We start from the raw sequence: 20542 nt of genomic DNA on the forward strand, positions 1-20542 counted from the left end.
GATTTAGTTCAGCCAGGCACTTACAGTATTGTAGGTACTTATATTTTATCAGTTTTGCTCGATAAAAATTATCTGCGTAAAAATACATGATAGTGAGTTTCGTCTATCTACAAGGATAAATTGTGACTTAAGTTTGTCGGCAAAACCAAGGTAAATAAATATCTCTTCCTTCTCATCCATTTATCCGACTTGACCATTGAACGAAATGGGCAAGTTATTTCAGTGAAATTAAAAACCAAGTGCTCGAGACGCATAAGTATGATTTTCATTTGTAGGCTGTACATTGCATAAGTTAGAGTATTTGTTAATCAATATTTCTAAGCTATATGTACATATTACGGGCTTGCGCACATTTGCCATTCAAACTAATGATCAGGGATCGCACGTGAATTATGACGTTTCCCATAGAGATGTTTCTTGCCTAAATGGCTAATAACTTACCTGTTTGCAACAACTTATTTCATGAACTCTTTGTGTAAAAACAGGGCCAAGAGGGACCGGCAAGTAAGTGAAAACGGATGGGAAAGAAAATTATATCTACTTATTGCAATATACCAGCTGTAAATTTGTATAAACTTTGTATTTTGGCATCATAAAAGTATTCTCAAAATTCACATACAATTCGACGGCCGCAACTTCAAGAATTGGGGGTCAAAAGTAAAAAAAAAACGACTTTTTGCACGTTTTTTGCCAATATCTCATTTCCAATGGGTTTTATGTTAATTGTATTCATTATCAATATTGTATAAAATTAAATTCTCTACAACTTTTGTTTCAAACATTTTTTCATACGTTGAATCGTTTTTGAGATAGAGGGCAGCGCGAGCTCAAATTAAATATTATTTGAAATCAACTGGTTGTCCCGATCAAAATCAGTTCATTTAAGGTTTATAAATGATTACTTAATAAATAATTAAAAATAATTTTCATTCTTACATCATATTTAAATATTTTTTTCATTAATTATTTATTTTCAATTAAGTATCAATTTATTTTCACTAGTTCGGACTTCCATTGTCTATTATATAAAATGATTTGAAATCCCTGAAACAGGTAAAAAAGAATAATTAAAAAGAATAGTTGAAAATAACAATTATATTAAGCAACAATAAACCTGAAATGGAATGATAGTGAAATAACCTACAAGTAAAAATATAATAATTGAATAAATAAAAATTAAAGGAATGCAAAAAGAAAATAATAAAAAATGAAAAAATAAAAAAGTGTAGAGATTCCAAGTCACGTTAGTTCACGACGTTTCGATTGTTGGTATCTACAATCGTCTTCTGGTGATGACTGATGATAATAACACTTACCTGCCCATGTAGTTACAAATTTGTAGAGGGAAAAATATATATTACATTATAATTTAAATCTAATCTATAGTAATTATTCTTTGATAAATAAAAATGAATAGAAAAGAAATAAAATTTTAAATAATATTTTTATTGAAAAATCTGATTTGATATATTTGTGAATGTCAAAATTAAAAAAACAGATAAAATAATTAAAAGGATAATGAGTTTATATTTCAATTTTCTTCTTCATCGTCGTCGTCTTCTCGCAACTTTAAAAATTAAAGGGCGTTATCATCTTCATTGTCTTCTTCACCCAGATTCGTTTCCAATTCTTCCATGATTTCTGGATCAAAGGACCTATCTTCGTTAACATCGGACTCATATGGTACAGTATTGAGACAAGCTTGCCCATAACACTGACCATAGGCTAAAGAGCATTGCAACCCCGCTTTCTTGCATCCACATCTTGAACCACAACCACTTTTGCAGTTACAGAATATTGTATTGAGTAACTCATCTGGAGCAGGTGGTAAAATGGTCATGATAGGTTCTAGCAATCCGTTACGCATTGTCCAACCCCATTCCTGGGGTTCCAAATCATGTCCTTACCAAGTTTGAACTTGGTAATGAACACGATTAAAATGTTGGTGAGCTGCTCCACTTGTTGGTGGAATATTTGATAACTGCACAGGATTATTGAGCTTTGTTAGCTTGAGATATTGTGCATAACGAAGATGATCGATAGTATCTACAGATTTTGGAGCATTATAAACAGCTAATAAAGTTTGCAATCCACTATCAAATAATCAAATGCTGCGGCAAGTTCATCCAAATTAGATAGTTTCTGGAATGTTCTTAAAAACGTTTTTTTTTTCTATTTTGAAGAGAATACAATTAAAATGTAATTAAAGTATATCCCTTAATGCCTTTTTGAAATACAGGATTAAATTGCATTATTGAATTCATAGATCGGTTCATTCATGAAAAAAATATTAAAATATAATGTATTTGTTGATAAAAAATGAAAATTATTTATAATTATTCATTAAGTAATGATTTATAAACCTTAAATGACCTGGTTTCGATCGGGACAACCAGTTGATTTCAAATAATATTTAATCTGCGCCCGCGCTGCCCTCTATCTCAAAAACGATTCAACGTATGAAAAAATGTTTGTAAAAGAGTTGTAGAGAATTTAATTCTCTACAATATTGATGATGAATACAATTAGCATAAAACCCATTGGAAACGAGATATTGGCAAAAAAAAAGTCGTTTTTTTGGCTTTTGACCCCCAATTTTTGAGGTTATGGCCGTCGGATCATATGTGAATTTTGAGAATACTTTTATGATGCCAAAATACAAAGTTTATATAAATTTACAGCTGGGTATGTCAACTTTCTAAAATACAGGCCTAAATCGACCTAAAATGACTGGACTACGGAGTGTAGGTATTACTTACGAAAGAATCCGAAACTTTTTTACTCAAAGATCCAAGTATAATTATTTTATTACAAAAAATACGTCGAAAGGTAATAAAAATGAAAAATATCTTGTGATATTTGTATGTACTTTCTCAATGAGTAATTTGCATGACGTTTACAAGGTACGAAACTTTCAGGAAGCAAGAATAAAAATATTCAAAATGATTATTTGACCAATAACAGTTATGTATAAAATTGTGAACAATCAATAAATAAAATTAACACAATATAAAGATGTTTAAAAGATGATGATAGGTCTTACCTTTTAACGTGCGACTCCTATAGCACGTTGAAAGTGTTATAATTATAATCATTGTATGCCAGAATATACAATCATAAACTACATATTTTATGAAATATATAAAATAATTTGATAAGGCATCTTTAGTATCATATGATAATATATTTTTTGGGAAAAAATTATTCACTCCTAAAAATATATATAAACCCTTCAATTCAAATGATAATATAGTTTTTGAGTGTGGTTGACAATGTTCATTGTTTAATATTAGAGGTAGCAATTTGTTATTGAAATGTCTTAATAGATTTGCAACGTGAATTAATTAATATGCCTATTAATGAAAATAATATAATTAAAATATTCGAGTTGGGTTGGAATGTTTGACGAAAAGCACATAGTCGTACTTCAATATTTCTTTCAATAATCTGATACTTTTAACTGCTGACGGTGTTCAAAGAATAAAATTAAAATTGAATTTGAAAAACTGCAATCAAACTATTTGTTCATTATGCAAATTTTCATATCATAATAAAATGCATGGATTAAATTTTCTCTAATTCAAAACATAATTCGAGTGCCAATTAATGTTTGTTGTTGTTTAATAATTTCATGATTTGTATTATTCTTCTTTAGTATTATTAGTAATCTCATGAACAGTGTATTTATTCACACACAAGAATGAAAATTTTTAAAAAATATGCATTCATGTACTCTTTATTAATAAAAAACGAAACAATAAAATATTGGAAAAAATTCAAACAGAAAAAAGGAGTTTTCAAGTTTCAGTTTTTGAAATCATCATTTTATAAAAACATTTAGCTTGGGTAATATAGTGTGTTAATTAAAAAAATCAAAATTATGATAAAAATTATGCAAATAAACTTCTGTAGGCATATTATTATTCATTCAACTATCCAGCAAGAAATATTTTTTATAGTTTCGTAATATCCATATTTAATGGGTTAAAATAATTTTTTGTTGAAGCATCCAAATCGATCTCAATTAAAATTATAAATGTCAGTTCTACAGTTCCCGTAGACCGGACTTTAAAGAAACTTTCCTGCTATTCAAGAATTTTTTTCAAATTTTGAATATCTAAAAGGATTTTTGAATAACGAACCCCTCTTATTTCATCAGAATTGTTCATAATTCTCAAACTATTTGTTTTTAATATACGTCCCAAATAGTAAATTAATCTGAAGGCGAATTCAAACGTCCAGAAATGGCACTATTTTACTAGACTGTCATGTCACTCTCATGTCATGTCATCATTCAAGATATTATTTTCCCACCCTTGAATATTTGGACTAAAAGGACCTCAAACAGATTATTTCAGCGGTCGGTAGCCGTGCGGTTCGACGTGGGTGCTTTGTTCATTCAGTCAGTCGGCCGATGTGTGAGCCGATGGTTCAAGCCCCAGGCTTTGAATTTTCCTAAATTTTCAATTTTTTGCAGCTAATAAAATCGAGTTGATTAAAAGATGTTTGTGAAAATTTTCTCAATAATTATTGTCTAATGTTTTAGAACTATGTACCTGAACAGATATCAATGAAAGAATTTTAGCATGAATCCTTATTCATCAAAGATCTTATATTTAAATATCAAAAATAATAAAACACATTTTTATCAAAATAACGAATTTCCTTATATCATGATACAAAAGTGAACAATAGAATAATCAAGAAAAAAACAGTTTGGAATCTACCTCGTCATCCTAATTTTGTGTAGCATAATGCCCTTATTTACGTTCGCTCTAAGGAAAGTTTCGAAGATCTCTAATAATCTTCAAAAAAATTCGATATTGTCCTTTTCAATAGTTTTTTTTCACTATTTTATTGGAAAATAAGTTTTCAAAAAGTGCAATAAAATAGGTTATAGTACCTATTTGGCATTTAGATGAAAAACTAAGAAGCAGACGAAGTTACCTATTTCAAAAATCCAAATCCAAACTTAATCACTTTTCAGTTTTATCATATTCAGGTTACAATTGAATATTGAACATGCGTTGACGAAAATTTTCACTAAATAGTCCAAAAAGGATATACAGAACTAGTATCTAGAAAAATTAAATTTCTTCAACGAAAGTCATTGTTTGTAGAGGAAAATCAGTTTTTTATCGATCTTTTTTGGTATTTTGGCCTTCCAAAATCTGAGAAGTATGAAAGTTATAATGGAGAACTTTATACAAGTGTAGAAAGGGCAAACTTTTCAGTTTACCCCGATAAGTAACTGCGTGAAATCAAAGTATTTTTCACAATGAAAAATGTTCTATTTATCAGTAACTTGTCGTATTTAACAATTTTGCCTATCAAAAAAATTGCTAAGAAATAATACAATAGATATTTATATTAACGTTTCGGAGGCCAAAATCTGCCTCCGTCTTCAGAAATGGACCAAAAAATCAAAGATATTTGCAGTTATTCCTTTCCTGATTATTTATTTCTTAACTTCTTCGACAAATGTCAAAGGAGTTTTCATATTGTGGAAGGTGAAAATACCTAAAAAAAGGTGGATAAAAAAATTAAATTTCCTCTTATTCATGTAAATCGTTGCAACAATTTTTCATTTAAACTTGACTAGGGTAGATTTATTCGTTAAGAAATTATTGAAAATTAAATAAATATCATCATTATTTTTTTATCTTTTTTCACACATTTGTTATATTTACCTATTTTTTGAAAGGCAAAATTAAATTTGATATTTTTGTATGAGAAAAGTATATTGTTATTTACTTATAATTCTGACATAGAAGCTTGCCTTTTCTACTGCTGAGTGAAATTATCATTATTTTCAGATTATGGAAGCCGAAAATATCAAAAAATGAGCAATTTCTTTATTTTAAGCATATTATATACGAGGTCTGTTCAAAAAATATGGTGAATGTTCAAATTTCGCGGTTACGTAAATTCGGTTAGCAATTTTTTTATGTTGGTAAACTTGTTTCGAACATATGTTTACAGTTTCAGCTGTTAAGCATGTGTAGTTTGTTAGTGAGAAGCATAAAACTTTTGCGAGTGATTTTTTGCTATCGAAAAAATTGGATCAAAGAATTTGCATCAAATTTCGTATAAAGAATATAATCAAGTGCTCAAAAACACTCAGAATGTTGACAGTGGCATACCGTGATTGTACTCTGAGTCAGAAAAATGTTTACAAGTGGTACAAGATTTTCACAGAAGGTCGAGAAAGGTGTAACTGATGACACTCGCTCTGGAAGCCCCAGTACATCAACAACCGATGAAAATGTTGAGAAAGCGAAGAAAATTGTTACGGAGAATCATAGAATCACTATTGAAGAAGTTGCTGGGGATGTCTGCTTATCGGTTGGCTAATGACATGCAATTTTTTCGGAAATTTTGGGGATGAAGGATATGGCAGCGAAGTGCGTTCCGAAATAGCTGAATTTGACAAAAAAAACCGTCGCATGAGCATCGCTCAGGAATTTTTGATGTCATAACTGGTGACGAATCATGGGTATATGGTTATGATATCGAAGCCAAAGTCCAATCGTCTCAATGGAAGAGTCCAATAAGTAGTATTATCTTGAACATTTCATTAGTTCGTACTTCCATTGTCTAATATGATATAAATTGATTTGAAATACCTGAAAGAATCTGTAAAATATTCAAAAAGATTAGCTGAAAAATAACAATTATATTGAGCAAAAAAAACTGAAATAACAATGAAATAAAATACAAGTAACAACTAAAATTTCAACAAAAAATCAAACTAATAACACGAGATGGAAATTGAAAATTATAAACAAGAAATGAAAATTGAAAATTAAAAGATTCCAAACCAAGTCGCTTCACGACGTTTCGATTGTTAGTAACCAAAATCGTCTTCCTGTGATAACTGGACTTATTCCTCCGAGATCTGACTATTTACAGGTCATTCGAGTGCTTTCACCTATTCCCTGTTCCCTCTCTCCGCTTCATCGGTTTTAGCGGAAGCTGACCGTTTGGCGGGAGTTGGTCGTGTTTCGCTTGATTAGAGGTTTCCATATGTTGCGTATCTGTACGCTAGCTTGGCTAAATGCGTTGTTGGACAATATAAATGCGGTTACTTTGAATTTTATCTTAAACCAGTGTTCTTCTTCGTGGATGATTTCAGCTTGAGCCCACTTGATGGTATGTTGATGAGTCCAAACGTGCTCTGCTCTTCCTGATTTGCTGGTTTCTCCTTGCTGGGTGTGTTTCTTATGCTCGGCAATGCGAACTTTCAATGGCCTCTTAGTTTCACCGATGTATGATTCTCCGCACTCGTAGGGTATCCGGTAAATGCAATTCTTGGAATCGCAGTCCGCGTTTGGTGGCCTGATTTTTGTGAGGCTGCTACGGATAGTGTTCCTATATCTGAAGAAGGTTCTGATGTAATACTTGGACCCAATCCTTCTTATCCTTTCCGACAATCATCTGATGTGAGGAAGTACAAGTACTGGTTGTGGCTGCTTCTCTTCCTTGTGGAGCTCTTGATGTCTTCTAGCTAAAGCCTGCTCCACCATCCCTTTGAAGTTACCATTTCTTTGAAAGTCATTTTTGATGATGCCTAGTTACTTTTCGAGACCTTCCTTTGTATTACAGAGGCCGAAAGCACAGTCTAGTAGTGTCTTGATTATTCCTCTCTTGTCGATTGATAGTGGTTGGATTCCTGGTTCAGATACTGTCCTGTGTGAGTTGGTTTTCGATACACAGATGTTTCCCATTTCGTGTCGGTCCTTGTCACCAACACATCCAAGAATGGCAATTCGTTGTGGACTTCCTTCTCCATTGTGAAAGTGATGGAAGGACTCACGTTGTTGATGTGCTTCAGGAAGGTTTCTAATTTAGCATTCCCATAGTTCCATATTATGAAGGTGTCGTCCACGTATCACAGCCAGACTCGCGGCTTCTTATGGGCTTTAATAGCCAGAGTTTCAAACCACTCCATATATATATATATATTGGCTATAACCGGTGAAAGTGGCGATCCCATTGGCAGTCCCTCATCTTGCGTAAAGAATTCGTCTTTCAGTTGGAAGTAGCAGTTTCGTACACAGCATCCTAGTAATTCCATGATTACTTGTATCGGTAAGTTTGTTCTATTTTTCAGGCCCCCATCTTCCTCTGTATGGATTTGAAGTGCTTCTTCGACAGGGACGTTGGTGTAAAGCCTTTCCACGTCGAAACTGATCAGTTGATCCTGCTCTTCGACTTCGATTGCCGCTAGTAGTTCAACAAAATGCCTTGAATATTTCATGGTGGTGTTTTTCCTAACAGTGGTTTAATTATTGGTAGTAAAAAATTTGAACACGTTCTTAGTGGCAGAATCTCTGGAACTAATGATCGGTCTGAGCGGAACAACCTTCTTGTGGATGTTGGGTAGTTCATACAAGTGAGGGGGCTTACTGTGGTGCGGTGTTAGCGATGATCTCTCTTTTTCCGAAAAATAGACTTGGTGTTTTTACAACGTCTGGTACAACTTCCTTTCAATTGATGCAGTAGTGTCTCTGGCGATCTTCCTGTATTTTTTTTTCTGAAGCACCTCTTCGATCTTTTGTTCGTAGAGATCAGCATTAATCACAACAGTAGCGTTTCCCTTTTTTTGCAGGTAAGATCTTGATGGTCTTGTCTCTACGTAGCCCTTTCAGGGCTATCTATTCAATTTTCAATTTTCATTTCTTGTTAATAATTTTTTAATTTTTCATCTCGTGTTAATAGTTTCATTTTTCTTTTGATTTTTTGGTTGTTACTTGTATTTTATTTCATTGTAATTTCAGTTTTTTTGCTTAATATAATAAATATTGTTTAAAGAAAGGGAAATTCACTTTATTTTTTCAACAGTCCTCGTAGTTACAAGAATGTAGATGATAACCAAATATTAGAATGAAATAACTTTTTGGGAAGTATACCTGTGGTTCATAGAACCACAAAATCGAAATAGCTCTCTTCCGCACAAGTGGAAAGTCAGTTTTTGATTTAACTTTTGTTCATAGCCTCATTTGTCACCTCAAAACTCAAACCGTTGCAAAAAGACGATCGCTCACAAATTTTGTTTAGTCAATAAACTCAAAAAAGGGAGAAATTACTGAGTAATTTAAATTAATTATTTCCCAGACCAAAATGGACTCGCAAGCCCCATTGCGAGTCTTGCAAAAGAAAAGAACAACAAATTTCCGCGAGGACGAAACAAAAATGTTAATACAACTGTGGGGTAGCCCCCAAATACAAAACAAACTGTATCTAACTCATCGAAAAGCTCCGGTTATGAGGCTTTTGGCAGCCAATATGCAACATCGTGGATTTTACAGAACCCCCGATGAAATCAAGACGAGGCTGCGAAATCTCAAATGCCTCTATCATAGGATTAAGAGATCTGTACAGACAGGCGTAGGGGTTGGAACCGTTGATCCTGATTGGCCCCATTACAAAGCGATGGATGATATTCTGAGCAAGAGGAATACCAACAGACCGCAGGACCTGTACAAGGACAACATTTTTGAGGGGCCACGATGTGAGGACATCAAGCAGGAAATTATTGACGATGAAATTGATATCAACGACGATATGGAATCCTACACTACCAACAGTTTGAATGGGTGAGCTCTACAATATTTATTATTAATTTTCAGCCTGGTTGTTTCTAAAATGCTCAGTATCTCTATTCGAAATACAAACAACGAATTGTACAATGGTGTTTTGATTTTTTTTTAAATTACAAATTTGACTGACGAATTCATTGTAGCTTTTGAATATTTTTCGCAAATCAAGCGATTTGAAAACATGTTTCGAAAATTTATCAATCCATGACTACGGATATCAAATCAGTTTGAGTGTTTTCAAATGGCAAATTGTGTAAAGAAGCAAACTACTCTGAACTCGTGGAATTGCTTGAAATTGATAAACTTGAGAAAATATAGTTTCGAAGTGTTGAAATATGATTCTAGTCAGAAAAATGTAAGTAAAAATCATGCGAGACGTTCAGAACAGTTAAAGGCATATCTGTCTGAATGACATTGAATGTGTCGACTATCAATAATATAAATTTCAATAAGGTCTATGAGACCGGTAAATTTGTATCATTACAATGCGGAGAACATTAGTATTCTTTTTCATTCGCCATTTCATAGACTGTATCAGATTTAAAGATTGTGGCTAATCAAAAATTGCATACTCATCCATTTGACACCACAGAAAAAATACTCATAAATTCAAGTAGAAATTTGGAAAACTAAAAGCTGAGAGTGGAATTTTGCATGGTAATTATTCACCAGGTGAGGCTATTCTATTATTCCAATAGTTGCCTTTTTCATAGGTTACAAAATGCTGATTTTATCCATTTCTATATTCTGTCGGGATGAGTGGTATTTTTATCTAAAGGTTATTACTGCCGTATCTAGTGTCAATCTACAGTTAGCAGACTATGTAACATGTTATACATCGATATAGATATATTTCACGTAGATAAATTATTCTAACAATAAAATAATATTTTGGAATAAACTTAATTAAGAATCTGGGTTTATTTGGTCGAGTGTGAATAGGTGTGAGCCGCAAGAAAACTTACGGGTTGCGGTAGAGGGTCGAATAGACCCACTCAATCAGTTGACACCTGCTCTAGAGCTCATTTGTCATTTGTCTAAGGTCGTTCACCTTCAGTTGTTACTGGGTCAGTTGAATTTTGTACGGGTGCAGGCCCTTGTCACGACGCAAAATTCGCCAAGTTGTGGTCTGCGAAAAGCCGAGTTCTTGGGAGCGACGCGAAATCGACTGCCTCGGATTCTCCTGCACACTCTCACAGACAGTGGCGATGTTTTCGGCAGATCTTAAGTTTCATCGACGTACAGGTGTTGGTCGACAGTTTACCGAACCAGTGGACTCAAATTCATCAACCACATTGCGAATACTCCTCTCGGTAGGACTATTATGATAACACCCATTTTGATAAAACATTTTCATTATTTGCAAGTGTCGTTGACAGATGTAGCTTCAACAAGATGGCCGTTATCAATTGTCAAAGTCCCTGTTGCAAGACCCTATGAATCCACATTTCTGATAGTAATGACCACTAGATTTTTGTGAACGGATCCAACATTGCAACCTAAGGCATCTATATTGTTCCTTGTATCTGAATTCAGATATTTCCTAATAACTCAACAACTTTTTCTATATAATTTTGTAAAAAAAAAATAGGAGTGCAGATATTGGGTAAGAGTCATATATATAATTTCTTTTTTACCGGTTTCAAAGACTGGTTTAACTTCAGCAATTTTACGTTGATATGAAAAAAATATCTGATTGATAACTAATATTGGATAATTTGAGTAACTAAATCTCAAGTTTTCCTGTTATCTAATTGAAGGATTTCATTTTCGGCTTTCTCTTCATCCGTTCATCCGTAGCTCGTAAAAACTTAAAGTATTGATAGGAAAATGGATGTGTATTGAATAATAAATAGTCGACAACAAATTGGACCAACATTTACAAAAAATCGTTTAAGTTTTGAAAAGGAATATTCAAATATTCTTTCCTCCTAGACGATACTTAATTTCATCATATATAATAATAATAATACAATATCATTACATTAGATTTAAAAAATATAATAATAATAATACAATTTCATTACGTTAGTTTTCTTTTACACATTGAGTGCACCTGATCTCAATGAGATCGTCTTGTGCCTAAATAGTACTAATTAATTAGTTTTTGAACATTTGATATGTGATATATTATAAGCCTAAATAATATAATAATAAAGAAAATAAAGAAAATAATCTGATATTAACAGGAGCTAAGAGACTAAAGTAATATTATAAGAAATTGAGGAACTGAGAGAATTATAAATTGGCGTTCATTTTATGAGTACTTCAAGAGCTCTAGAGTTCATGAGAATGAAGGACATTAGCTTTTTGCAGAACTGTTTATAACTATGAATATTTTTGAGGGATTCTGGGATGTAATTGTAAATTTTAGGGCCATTGAATGCTATCGATTTCTTATAAAGGGTGGAATTAGGATGGGGAATATTTAAATGTTTCAGACCTTTTTGTCTTGTACTGTGATTGTGGGAAACCTCTCCTCCCTTCTTTGTTGGTATTTTAAGATTTGCCAGTAATACCTCACATGATTGTTGGCATAGCTCTAAAAATTGTTTTTTGTAGCAATTTTCTCTCAGCTTTTTAAAGAATCAACTGGGTGTGCTTCATCTTGTGAAAAAATTTGTAAATTGTGAAAATATTTTTGAATTTCTGTTGTAAATAGTTTAAACGTGTTTTTAGATCTGACGACGCCGAATTTGAAGATGAATCTCATCATATGCCACCTCTCACTCCATCCCCACCAAGCCCAGAGAAAACCAAAGAAAATGCAGAGCCCATCAAAATTGCACCAAAACCAAATCAGCCTCAGCCTCAGCCGGACAAACCTACCCTTTCAAACAACATACCAATCCCTATATCTACGCATGTCAGAACAAACACAACAACTACTCCGTCTTTACCTTTTCCACTTCTTATTTTGAACGGATTACCTAATCAAAATCAAGTCAGTGCACCTGCTAAGAAAGAAGGAATGGGAGGAATCGGGTCTCTTGGTCAGGAAGGTACGTATCAATTATTTTTCTAATAATGCAATACCAGGTAAGTTGAGTCTATGCTGTCTGTTCAAGAAATGAGTCGAATTTTTTTTCCTCAAATTATACCTTCATTTATCAATTTCTATTTTGTTTCCTTCAGAAATAATAAACTTGCGCCAGCGGTTTTTTCCTTTTTGGTATGTCCTTGAGCTATCTCAGCAATTCGGTTATCTCCTTTCATGGGTCAAATCTGGTGAATACGGTGGCTGAGAAATAATTACTATGTTGTTTGTGGCTGAAAAATTTTGAACAAGCAATGACGAGTCAGCAGGTGTATTATCGTAATGCAAAAGCAATGAATTGTTTTTCCACAATACAGGACGTTTTCTTCGTATTGCTTCTCGCAAGCGGCACATAACTTCAAGATAATACTCCTTATTGACCAATCGGTCATGTGACAAGAACTCCCGATGCACTACGCCATGGTAATCAAAGAAAACTGAAAGCGAAACCTTGACAGTTAATCGAACATGGTGTGCTTTTTTTTTCTTGGCTCTCCTGGAATCTTCCACTGGGAAGATTGGTCTTTTAGACCAGTCACTTCAGCATAAAAAAGGGGTTAACCTCAAACTTGAGGAGTGCCTAGAAGATGACAGTACTACCAACTGTCGAAAGCGCTCGCAGATAATTAATAGAAGATATAAAGCTTCAAATCCTTTCAATTTAATATTGAAATACTGAATATTATTCAAAAATAAATTAAAAAAAAAGTATATATATATATATATATATATATATATATATATATATATATATATATATATATATATATATATATATATATATATATATATATATATATATAAGGAAATTAGATTTTAAATCCTATATAATAACAACAAATTTGACTGATCACTACACCATTCTACTAACAATGAAAAATATTAGTTTTAAAGGCAACAAAGAAAATAAGAATGATATAAAGACTCGGAGCTTTCTGAACAAAAAAAATTAGGAGAACTGTTGGCAAAATCTAACTGGGATCAAGTTGTTCAATGTAATAATTCTAATGCTGCTTACGAAATCTTCATTGCAAAAATTTTAAAGATAATATCAGAGAGCACTGAAACGAAACAGATCTCCAAAAATATTTAGTTAAACTCAAGCCTTGGATGACTCAAGGTCTACTAAAATCTATAAGGCACAGGGACTATCTAAAGCGAAAATACAACAAATCGATCGCTGAAGAAACTAAGCAAGAATATGTAAACTATCGGAATTTACTCAATAAACTCATCAAAGACACAAAAAACGAATTTTATAAAAATAAAATAGAGGAAGCTCAAAATAATTATAAGAAAATTTGGCAATAAATTAATCAAATTAGCAATAATGTAGACAATTTATCTAAAAATAGGAAATATGATATTGTAAATGACAAGGGGAAAAAATTCACATCTGATACCCAAAAGGCTAATTACTTCAACAATTTTTTTGCAAACATTGGAACCGCTATGGCCAGTCACATTGATACATCCAAACCCCCCGAAATTTCCAACAGAAATAAACCTCACTTGAAAACATCATTATTTCTTCATCCGGTAACAAAAAATGAAATTACTATAACTGTATCTAGCTTAAAAACCAACACTTCTGCGCTGGACCTGATGGAATTACAGTTGACGTGATAAAACAATTTCACACTTTCTTCTTAGATCCGCTGTGCCACATAATTAACTTATGTTTCATGGAAGGTTCAATTCCTGATTTGTTTAAACAATCCACTACTGTACCAATTTTCAAAAGTGGTGACAAAAAACTTGCAACTAACTATAGGCCAATAACTATTATAAATAATTTCGCAAAAATTTTTGAAAAATGTTTAAAAAGTTTATTGAAAAATATAATATTGTATCTTCAGGACAATTCGGGTTTCGCGAGAACTTATCTACTGAAAACGCCGTTAACCTCTTGGTTGGTGATATAATAGAAAGTTGTAACCAGAACAAAAAGAGTATCGCAGTATTTTTAGACCTCGCGAAAGCTTTCGATACTGTCAACCACAACATTTTGTTAGATAGATTAGAAGAAATAGGAGTTCGAGGTATCGCATTAAAGTTATTCTCAAATTATCTTTCAGGTAGAAACCAAATAGTAAAAATTAACGACTCATTTAGTAATCCACTACCCGTTACCATTGGCGTCCCTCAGGGAACAGTGATTGGACCCATACTTTTTTTAATATACATCAATAACATATTTTAAATTGAAAATATTGAAGCACAAATAACTTCTTATGCTGATGACACGGCACTACTTTTTGTTGGTGACACATGGGATGCAGTCTATGAAACAGCAGAAAATAGTTTAAAAATTCTATATTGCTGGCTAAATGCTAGCCGTCTCAGTCTAAATATCAGTAAAACTAAATTTGTGGCATTCACTACAACTTCAAAAGACCAACCAGTCCGTGATAAAATTGTGATTCATAAATTCCAGTGTGATCATTTTCCTGGTTGCTCCTGTCCTACCATGCAAAAAACATGCTACATAAAGTATCTTGGTGTAATGCTGGATCAATATTTGCGTTGGGATAGACACATTGACTATACCGTTAAAAGACTTAGAAAGCTCATGTATAAATTCTACCAACTGAGGAATGTACTAAATAATAAACTTTTATTAATAATATACGATTCCTTAGCAGAATCAATTATTAGATACTGCATTACAGCATGGGGAGGCTTGAGCAAAACTTATCTACATAACCTACAGGTCATGCAAAATACGTTATTAAAAATATTACTTAAGAAAAACAAGAGGTACTCCACGGAAGCAATTTATAGGGAGACAGGATTATTTGATGTAAGAAAACTATATACCTACCATTGCTTACTATGGATGATGAAATCTCAATTACCAGCTTTACCACACTTTCACAATACTCGTGCTAAAGCCAAGCGAAACACAGTGGTACCATTATGTAAAAAAAATCATACTCAAAGATTTATGAGTTACTACGGTCCCAAACTCTTTAATATGTTGCCTCCACATATAAAAAATATCACTAAGAACTATAAGTTGAAAAAAGAACTAAAGTGCTTTATAGAACAAAATCATGAAAAAATAAAAGACCTATTTCTAAATACATATTGACCTAAACAACGTAGATTTTGTAACAAATCCTCTAGACCTGCACCAGGGTTGCTACTAACTATATCTCGCCATTCTATGTAATACATGTTATAGAAGTTAAATTAGACGTTTGAATACTGTACTATATAAATATTATATATATATATATATATATATATATATATATATATATATATATATATATATATATCGTAATACCGCTGTGAGAATCACATCACAAGCTTGCTTAGGTGACTCACAGTGGTTTATTACCTCTTTCTTCTTTTTTCCCCTTTTTGTAAAATTTTCTCTGTAAATTACCTGAATTATCTGAATAGATTACCTGAATAAATTTATATATATATATATATATATATATATATATATATATATATATATATATACAGGGCTATTCGAATTCGTTTCTGTACATGGGGATCTCGTGAACGATAAGAGATAGAGTGTCGGTTGTGTGGCAAAGTTGTGTATTTCAGAGACCTATTCAATGATGTAAAGAAATCGAATATAGCTCTTTTGGTTCTGGAGATATGCAGGAAAAAACAAAAAATCCCAAATTATTTTTTTGCCTATATCTTCTTTATTCGCAGACATATTGAAAATCTGTCCACATTTTGCTATTGGCACTTGATGTGGGCTCTCAGAATATATCCATGAATCTTGGGCCACCCCCATCTTTGAATTTTCAAATACGGACCTGTATTTTTTGTTGTAGTTTTTGGATCGTAAACGTTCACTTCATACTGAGAAATTGAATCCAATTTTATATTTCGGGATGTTTCGGTAATATTCGATTATAATTGTATGAATTATTCCCTTTCAAATTACGGCCCTGGAAATTGGTTGACTGAGTTGAATAAAAACATAGTAACTTTCACATCTCCCTATGTATAGTAGAGTTTTTTGATAGTTTTTTTTTCATTTTTAAGTACCTATTCATATTTTTTCCATTGCTTTGGGCATTTTCTACAATGAACTTCGAATAAAAAAAACTTTTCATGCGACAACATAGCGATGCTCTGTTGTTTTCAAAGTTATATTTATTTGAAGAGGGCGCTGATACTTACTTGAAATCTGAATAAATGTTGTTTTATCTTTATAATTATCAAATGAATGTTTCAACACCAACATTCGAATTCATTGATTACTAATTTCGTTTTATTTTCAGTTTAATTTAGATCTGGGGACGTCACAATGACTGTTGTGTCATCGGCATACATGAAAACTCGACCCTCTTTTATGTTTCGTCGTAGTACATCAACATGAAGTAAAAATAATATTGGTCCAAGCACCCCTCCCTGTGGGGTCCCCAGATTCATATCAAATTGATACGAATAATTGTCGTGGACTTTAACGACTATTTTCCTATAAGATTCATAAGATTCACATAAGATTCAAACCACTGATTGACTGGCCCTCTTATTCCCATTTTATAGATCTTTTTACTCAAATACTTCGGGTTGATTGTTTCAAATGCTCGGCTTAGATCAAAAAATATGCCAACTATATAATATCCTTTGTTTACGTAATCAAAAATATATTGGATCATATCATTTGATGCTGTTTCGATTAAAAGTTTTGTTATGTGGCAAGAAATCATTTCGTAAATTGATGGATGTAGCCGTTACTATACGTGGTTACGTGGAGTTTATTGTATAACTTTGAAAATGTCCGTATAGGACGAAACTGCAATAACGTTAGTTACAAATACAAGTGGTAAAAAACAGAAAGTTTAATTTCTCTTTTCTTCAAAATTATTTCGTTGCAGAAAACTTACCGTTCTGTTGTGAACTACGTTTTCCATTATTTTTGTGATAGAGCTCAGAACACATAATTTTCCATAGCTGTGGGATCCCTTTTTTTGTAAACTGGCACGACTTTTGAAATTTTTAGTTGGTCTGGAAAAATACCTTCCTCTACTGATTCATTGATCCTCTGGGACTTACGCTATGAGGCTGACATCTTATGAGTTAGGATTTGCTGCTGCCAAAGTTACATATACAGAATCTCACCTACGATATGAAATCCCTGTGACAACATTGAAATCAATTTCAGTTATACAGAAAAGAGCTCTACGTTTCCTGTGTAAAACGAAACCACGAGATTCTTGCAGACCACTGTTTCAGGAAAAGAAAATCCTCACTGTAATATCGATTTTTATTATTGAAACTATATGTCTCATAGTAAAACAGCAAAATCGGTTTTCAATTAACGCAAACGCCACTCGCAAAAAAAAAAACTTCAAGTCGTCCATTCCAAAATATTTCCTCATTAAAGACTCTTTTATCTATAATGGGTTAAACATATCCAATCATATTCCACGGATCTAAAAAGTACATGCCATAACAGGAACTCGGGAAAGGATTTTTTGTGGGAGAGCCTATTATAATTCAACAGAGTACTATTACAAAGGTACCATCAAGGTAATTTTCAATTCAACTTGTGTCTGACTCTCAATATATTTTATGTAATCAATATTGTAATTTTTTAAAATACATTCTTGTTGGCTATTTTCGTAAAGTGTTGAGTGTGCTATGTAAATACAAATTGTTTTGTTTTCTTTGTCTGTCCTTTTTTGTTGTATGTACATATGTTCAGTAACTAGTTGAAATTTTATTCAACCAACTCGCAATGTATACAGGGCGTTCCTACGAAAACTTAACCTCCCCTGTAATTAAGTCATGGTGAAATTGAACTTAGTCAATCTGAGATGTGGATGAAAATAAATATCTTCAATCCCTTATTTTCGAATAAATAGACAGACCTAGTTATATGTTCTTTCTTCATTTCAGATGTATCCGCTCTCCTCAAAGATCTCCTCCAAGTTCAAAAAGAAAACCTTGAAGTAGAAAAACAAAGGCTTGAAGTAGATAAGCAGACTTTAGAATTTCATCGACTTGTAGGAACCCAGTTATTAACATTACTTCCAATGATTGGCGGTTTCATACAAAGAGTCGCTTTCCCGAACAACAACAATGATGAAGAAAAAAATATTGTCAATAATGAAGATGCCTCCAAAAAAAGTAACAGAAAACGGTCGTGTCCTGATAGTGGGTTGGATATTCTCAAAGACAGCAAAATATTACGAAATGTTCTGGAAGATGGTATAAAGAAATATATGTTGGAAGAGAATGGTGAGGAGTCTTTTGAAAAGAAGAGAATAAAAATCAAGTCCGAAGTAGATGAACATGATGCTAGCGATAGGAACTAACTAAGTAATAGAGTTGTGATATTTTTTACATTCCTGAAAGCCATTCCTTTTGTTCAAATATTTGTGATCCTGTAGAATTAGTTATTTATTTAATTTATTTGTATTGTCTGAGTTTTGCATACGATAATATATACGATTTTGTGATAAAGGGTAAATTTTTTGTGATAAAAGGTTTCAGTTGGTTGGGTTACTAGTTATTACATAGTCTTTAATGAAATAGACAAATACATCTCTTTCAAGAAAGTTATCAACCTATTGTAAAACATGCTCTGTTTATAATTTGAGACACTTCAACGTTGAATGTAATTTAAGTGTAATTCTCAAGTCAGACTGTGAAAGTGTTTACTAAAAATTCATTGGGAAAATGAATTTTTCAAAATGAAATTTCGAAACATCATCCCCTTCCAAAGTTCCTCCCCTATCAAAAACAATCTTTTTCCCGGCTAATACCACGATAAACATTGAAATATACCCTAAAAACAGTTTTCTCAGTGAGTAAACTTGTATGAATGTGACAATTATGTCTGTTGGATATAATTCAATGTCCATCGTGGTATTAGCCGGAGAAGTAGTCGTTTTCGGGTAAGCATCTATCAGATCCTTCCAGATGCAGGAACGTTGGGAGAGTATTTAGAAACTTCATTTGGAAATAGGTTATTTTTTTAAAACGAATGTATCTCTTCTTGATACAGTCATGAGACTTATTTTGATTTCAGAAATGAAGTTTTCAACTAGCATCAATAGTTATGATGAAAAGTTTGTAGGCTAACGTAAGAATTTTTTTTTTTATAAAATTTGATTATATCATTCAATATAGTTGACTTCGAGTGCGATATAATGATTATGTCAGTCAAACAATCTTTCTGTACTACTTTTACAGTATGATTTGTCTTTAGCCTCAAAATAATTCTCAGTTTCAACTTCTCTTCATTGGTGCTGAACTTATTTCCAGCGAGCATTCTCTTGTCCTTCAAACGTTCCAATATCGCTATGTAATAGTCGCTGTTGATGGTTTTTCCCTTTTCAAGATAGTCAATGAATATTATACCATGCGCATTCCAAAATACTGATACCATAACCTTTTGCACGTCTTTGCATGCTTGGGAGTCGGTTCACCACGTACAGTCCACTCAGATAACGATCGTTTTGATTCTGATGTGAAATGATATATATATATGTTTAAAATGTTTTTTCTGTTAAACAGCTATCGCACCCCTACAAACGTTAACCCTCAGAAGTCGAAACTTGTGCGAGCTAAGAACTAACGAGGTCTTACCTTTTAACGTGTGATAGCAAGTGAAAATCGGCCGATTGACTGAGAGAACAAAGCAACCACGTCGAACCGCCCGGCTACCGGCCGTGTGTGAAATGATGGAGCCACGTTTCACACACAGCAACTCCAAACACAGCTCAGAATCATCAATTCGTTAGCTTTGTTCTGGTGTTCAGGTTGTACTGTTTCGAATCGTCCAAAATCAGTGAGTCACTTGTGGACTGAAAAGGTTAAGGCGACAAAATGTTGGGTGACTGTTTTCCGACTGTTAGGAACAGTCCGAGCAGAGAACCAGAACAAGCCTGTTGTTTTTAGTCGATCGTGAGCT

The 20542-nt window shown here is 32.8% G+C and overlaps 1 protein-coding gene across 1 annotated transcript; it reads left to right on the plus strand.

The window, feature by feature from the left end:
• On the plus strand, positions 1–19089 carry LOC111512501 (uncharacterized). The gene is made up of 4 exons (XM_074178777.1): positions 1–150; positions 9118–9599; positions 12282–12604; positions 18523–19089. The coding sequence occupies exons 2-4, from the start codon at positions 9124–9126 to the stop codon at positions 18939–18941; spliced, it is 1218 nt and encodes a 405-aa protein (XP_074034878.1). The 5' UTR covers positions 1–150; positions 9118–9123; the 3' UTR covers positions 18942–19089.
• Positions 19090–20542: the final 1453 nt, after the last annotated feature.

The sequence above is a fragment of the Leptinotarsa decemlineata genome, unplaced genomic scaffold (assembly GCF_025532065.1).
Source record: "Leptinotarsa decemlineata unplaced genomic scaffold, Ldec_3_MD MMD2_tig00004307_RagTag_RagTag, whole genome shotgun sequence".
NCBI classification, from domain to species: Eukaryota; Metazoa; Arthropoda; class Insecta; order Coleoptera; family Chrysomelidae; genus Leptinotarsa; species Leptinotarsa decemlineata.

Bases quoted from the DNA above. Each gene is read 5' to 3' on its own strand.
- LOC111512501 (XM_074178777.1), top strand. From the start codon at position 9,124: ATGGACTCGCAAGCCCCATTGCGAGTCTTGCAAAAGAAAAGAACAACA. The intron at 9,600-12,281 runs GTGAGCTCTACA...ACGTGTTTTTAG, and splicing joins ACTACCAACAGTTTGAATGG to ATCTGACGACGCCGAATTTG. The intron at 12,605-18,522 runs GTACGTATCAAT...TCTTCATTTCAG, and splicing joins CGGGTCTCTTGGTCAGGAAG to ATGTATCCGCTCTCCTCAAA.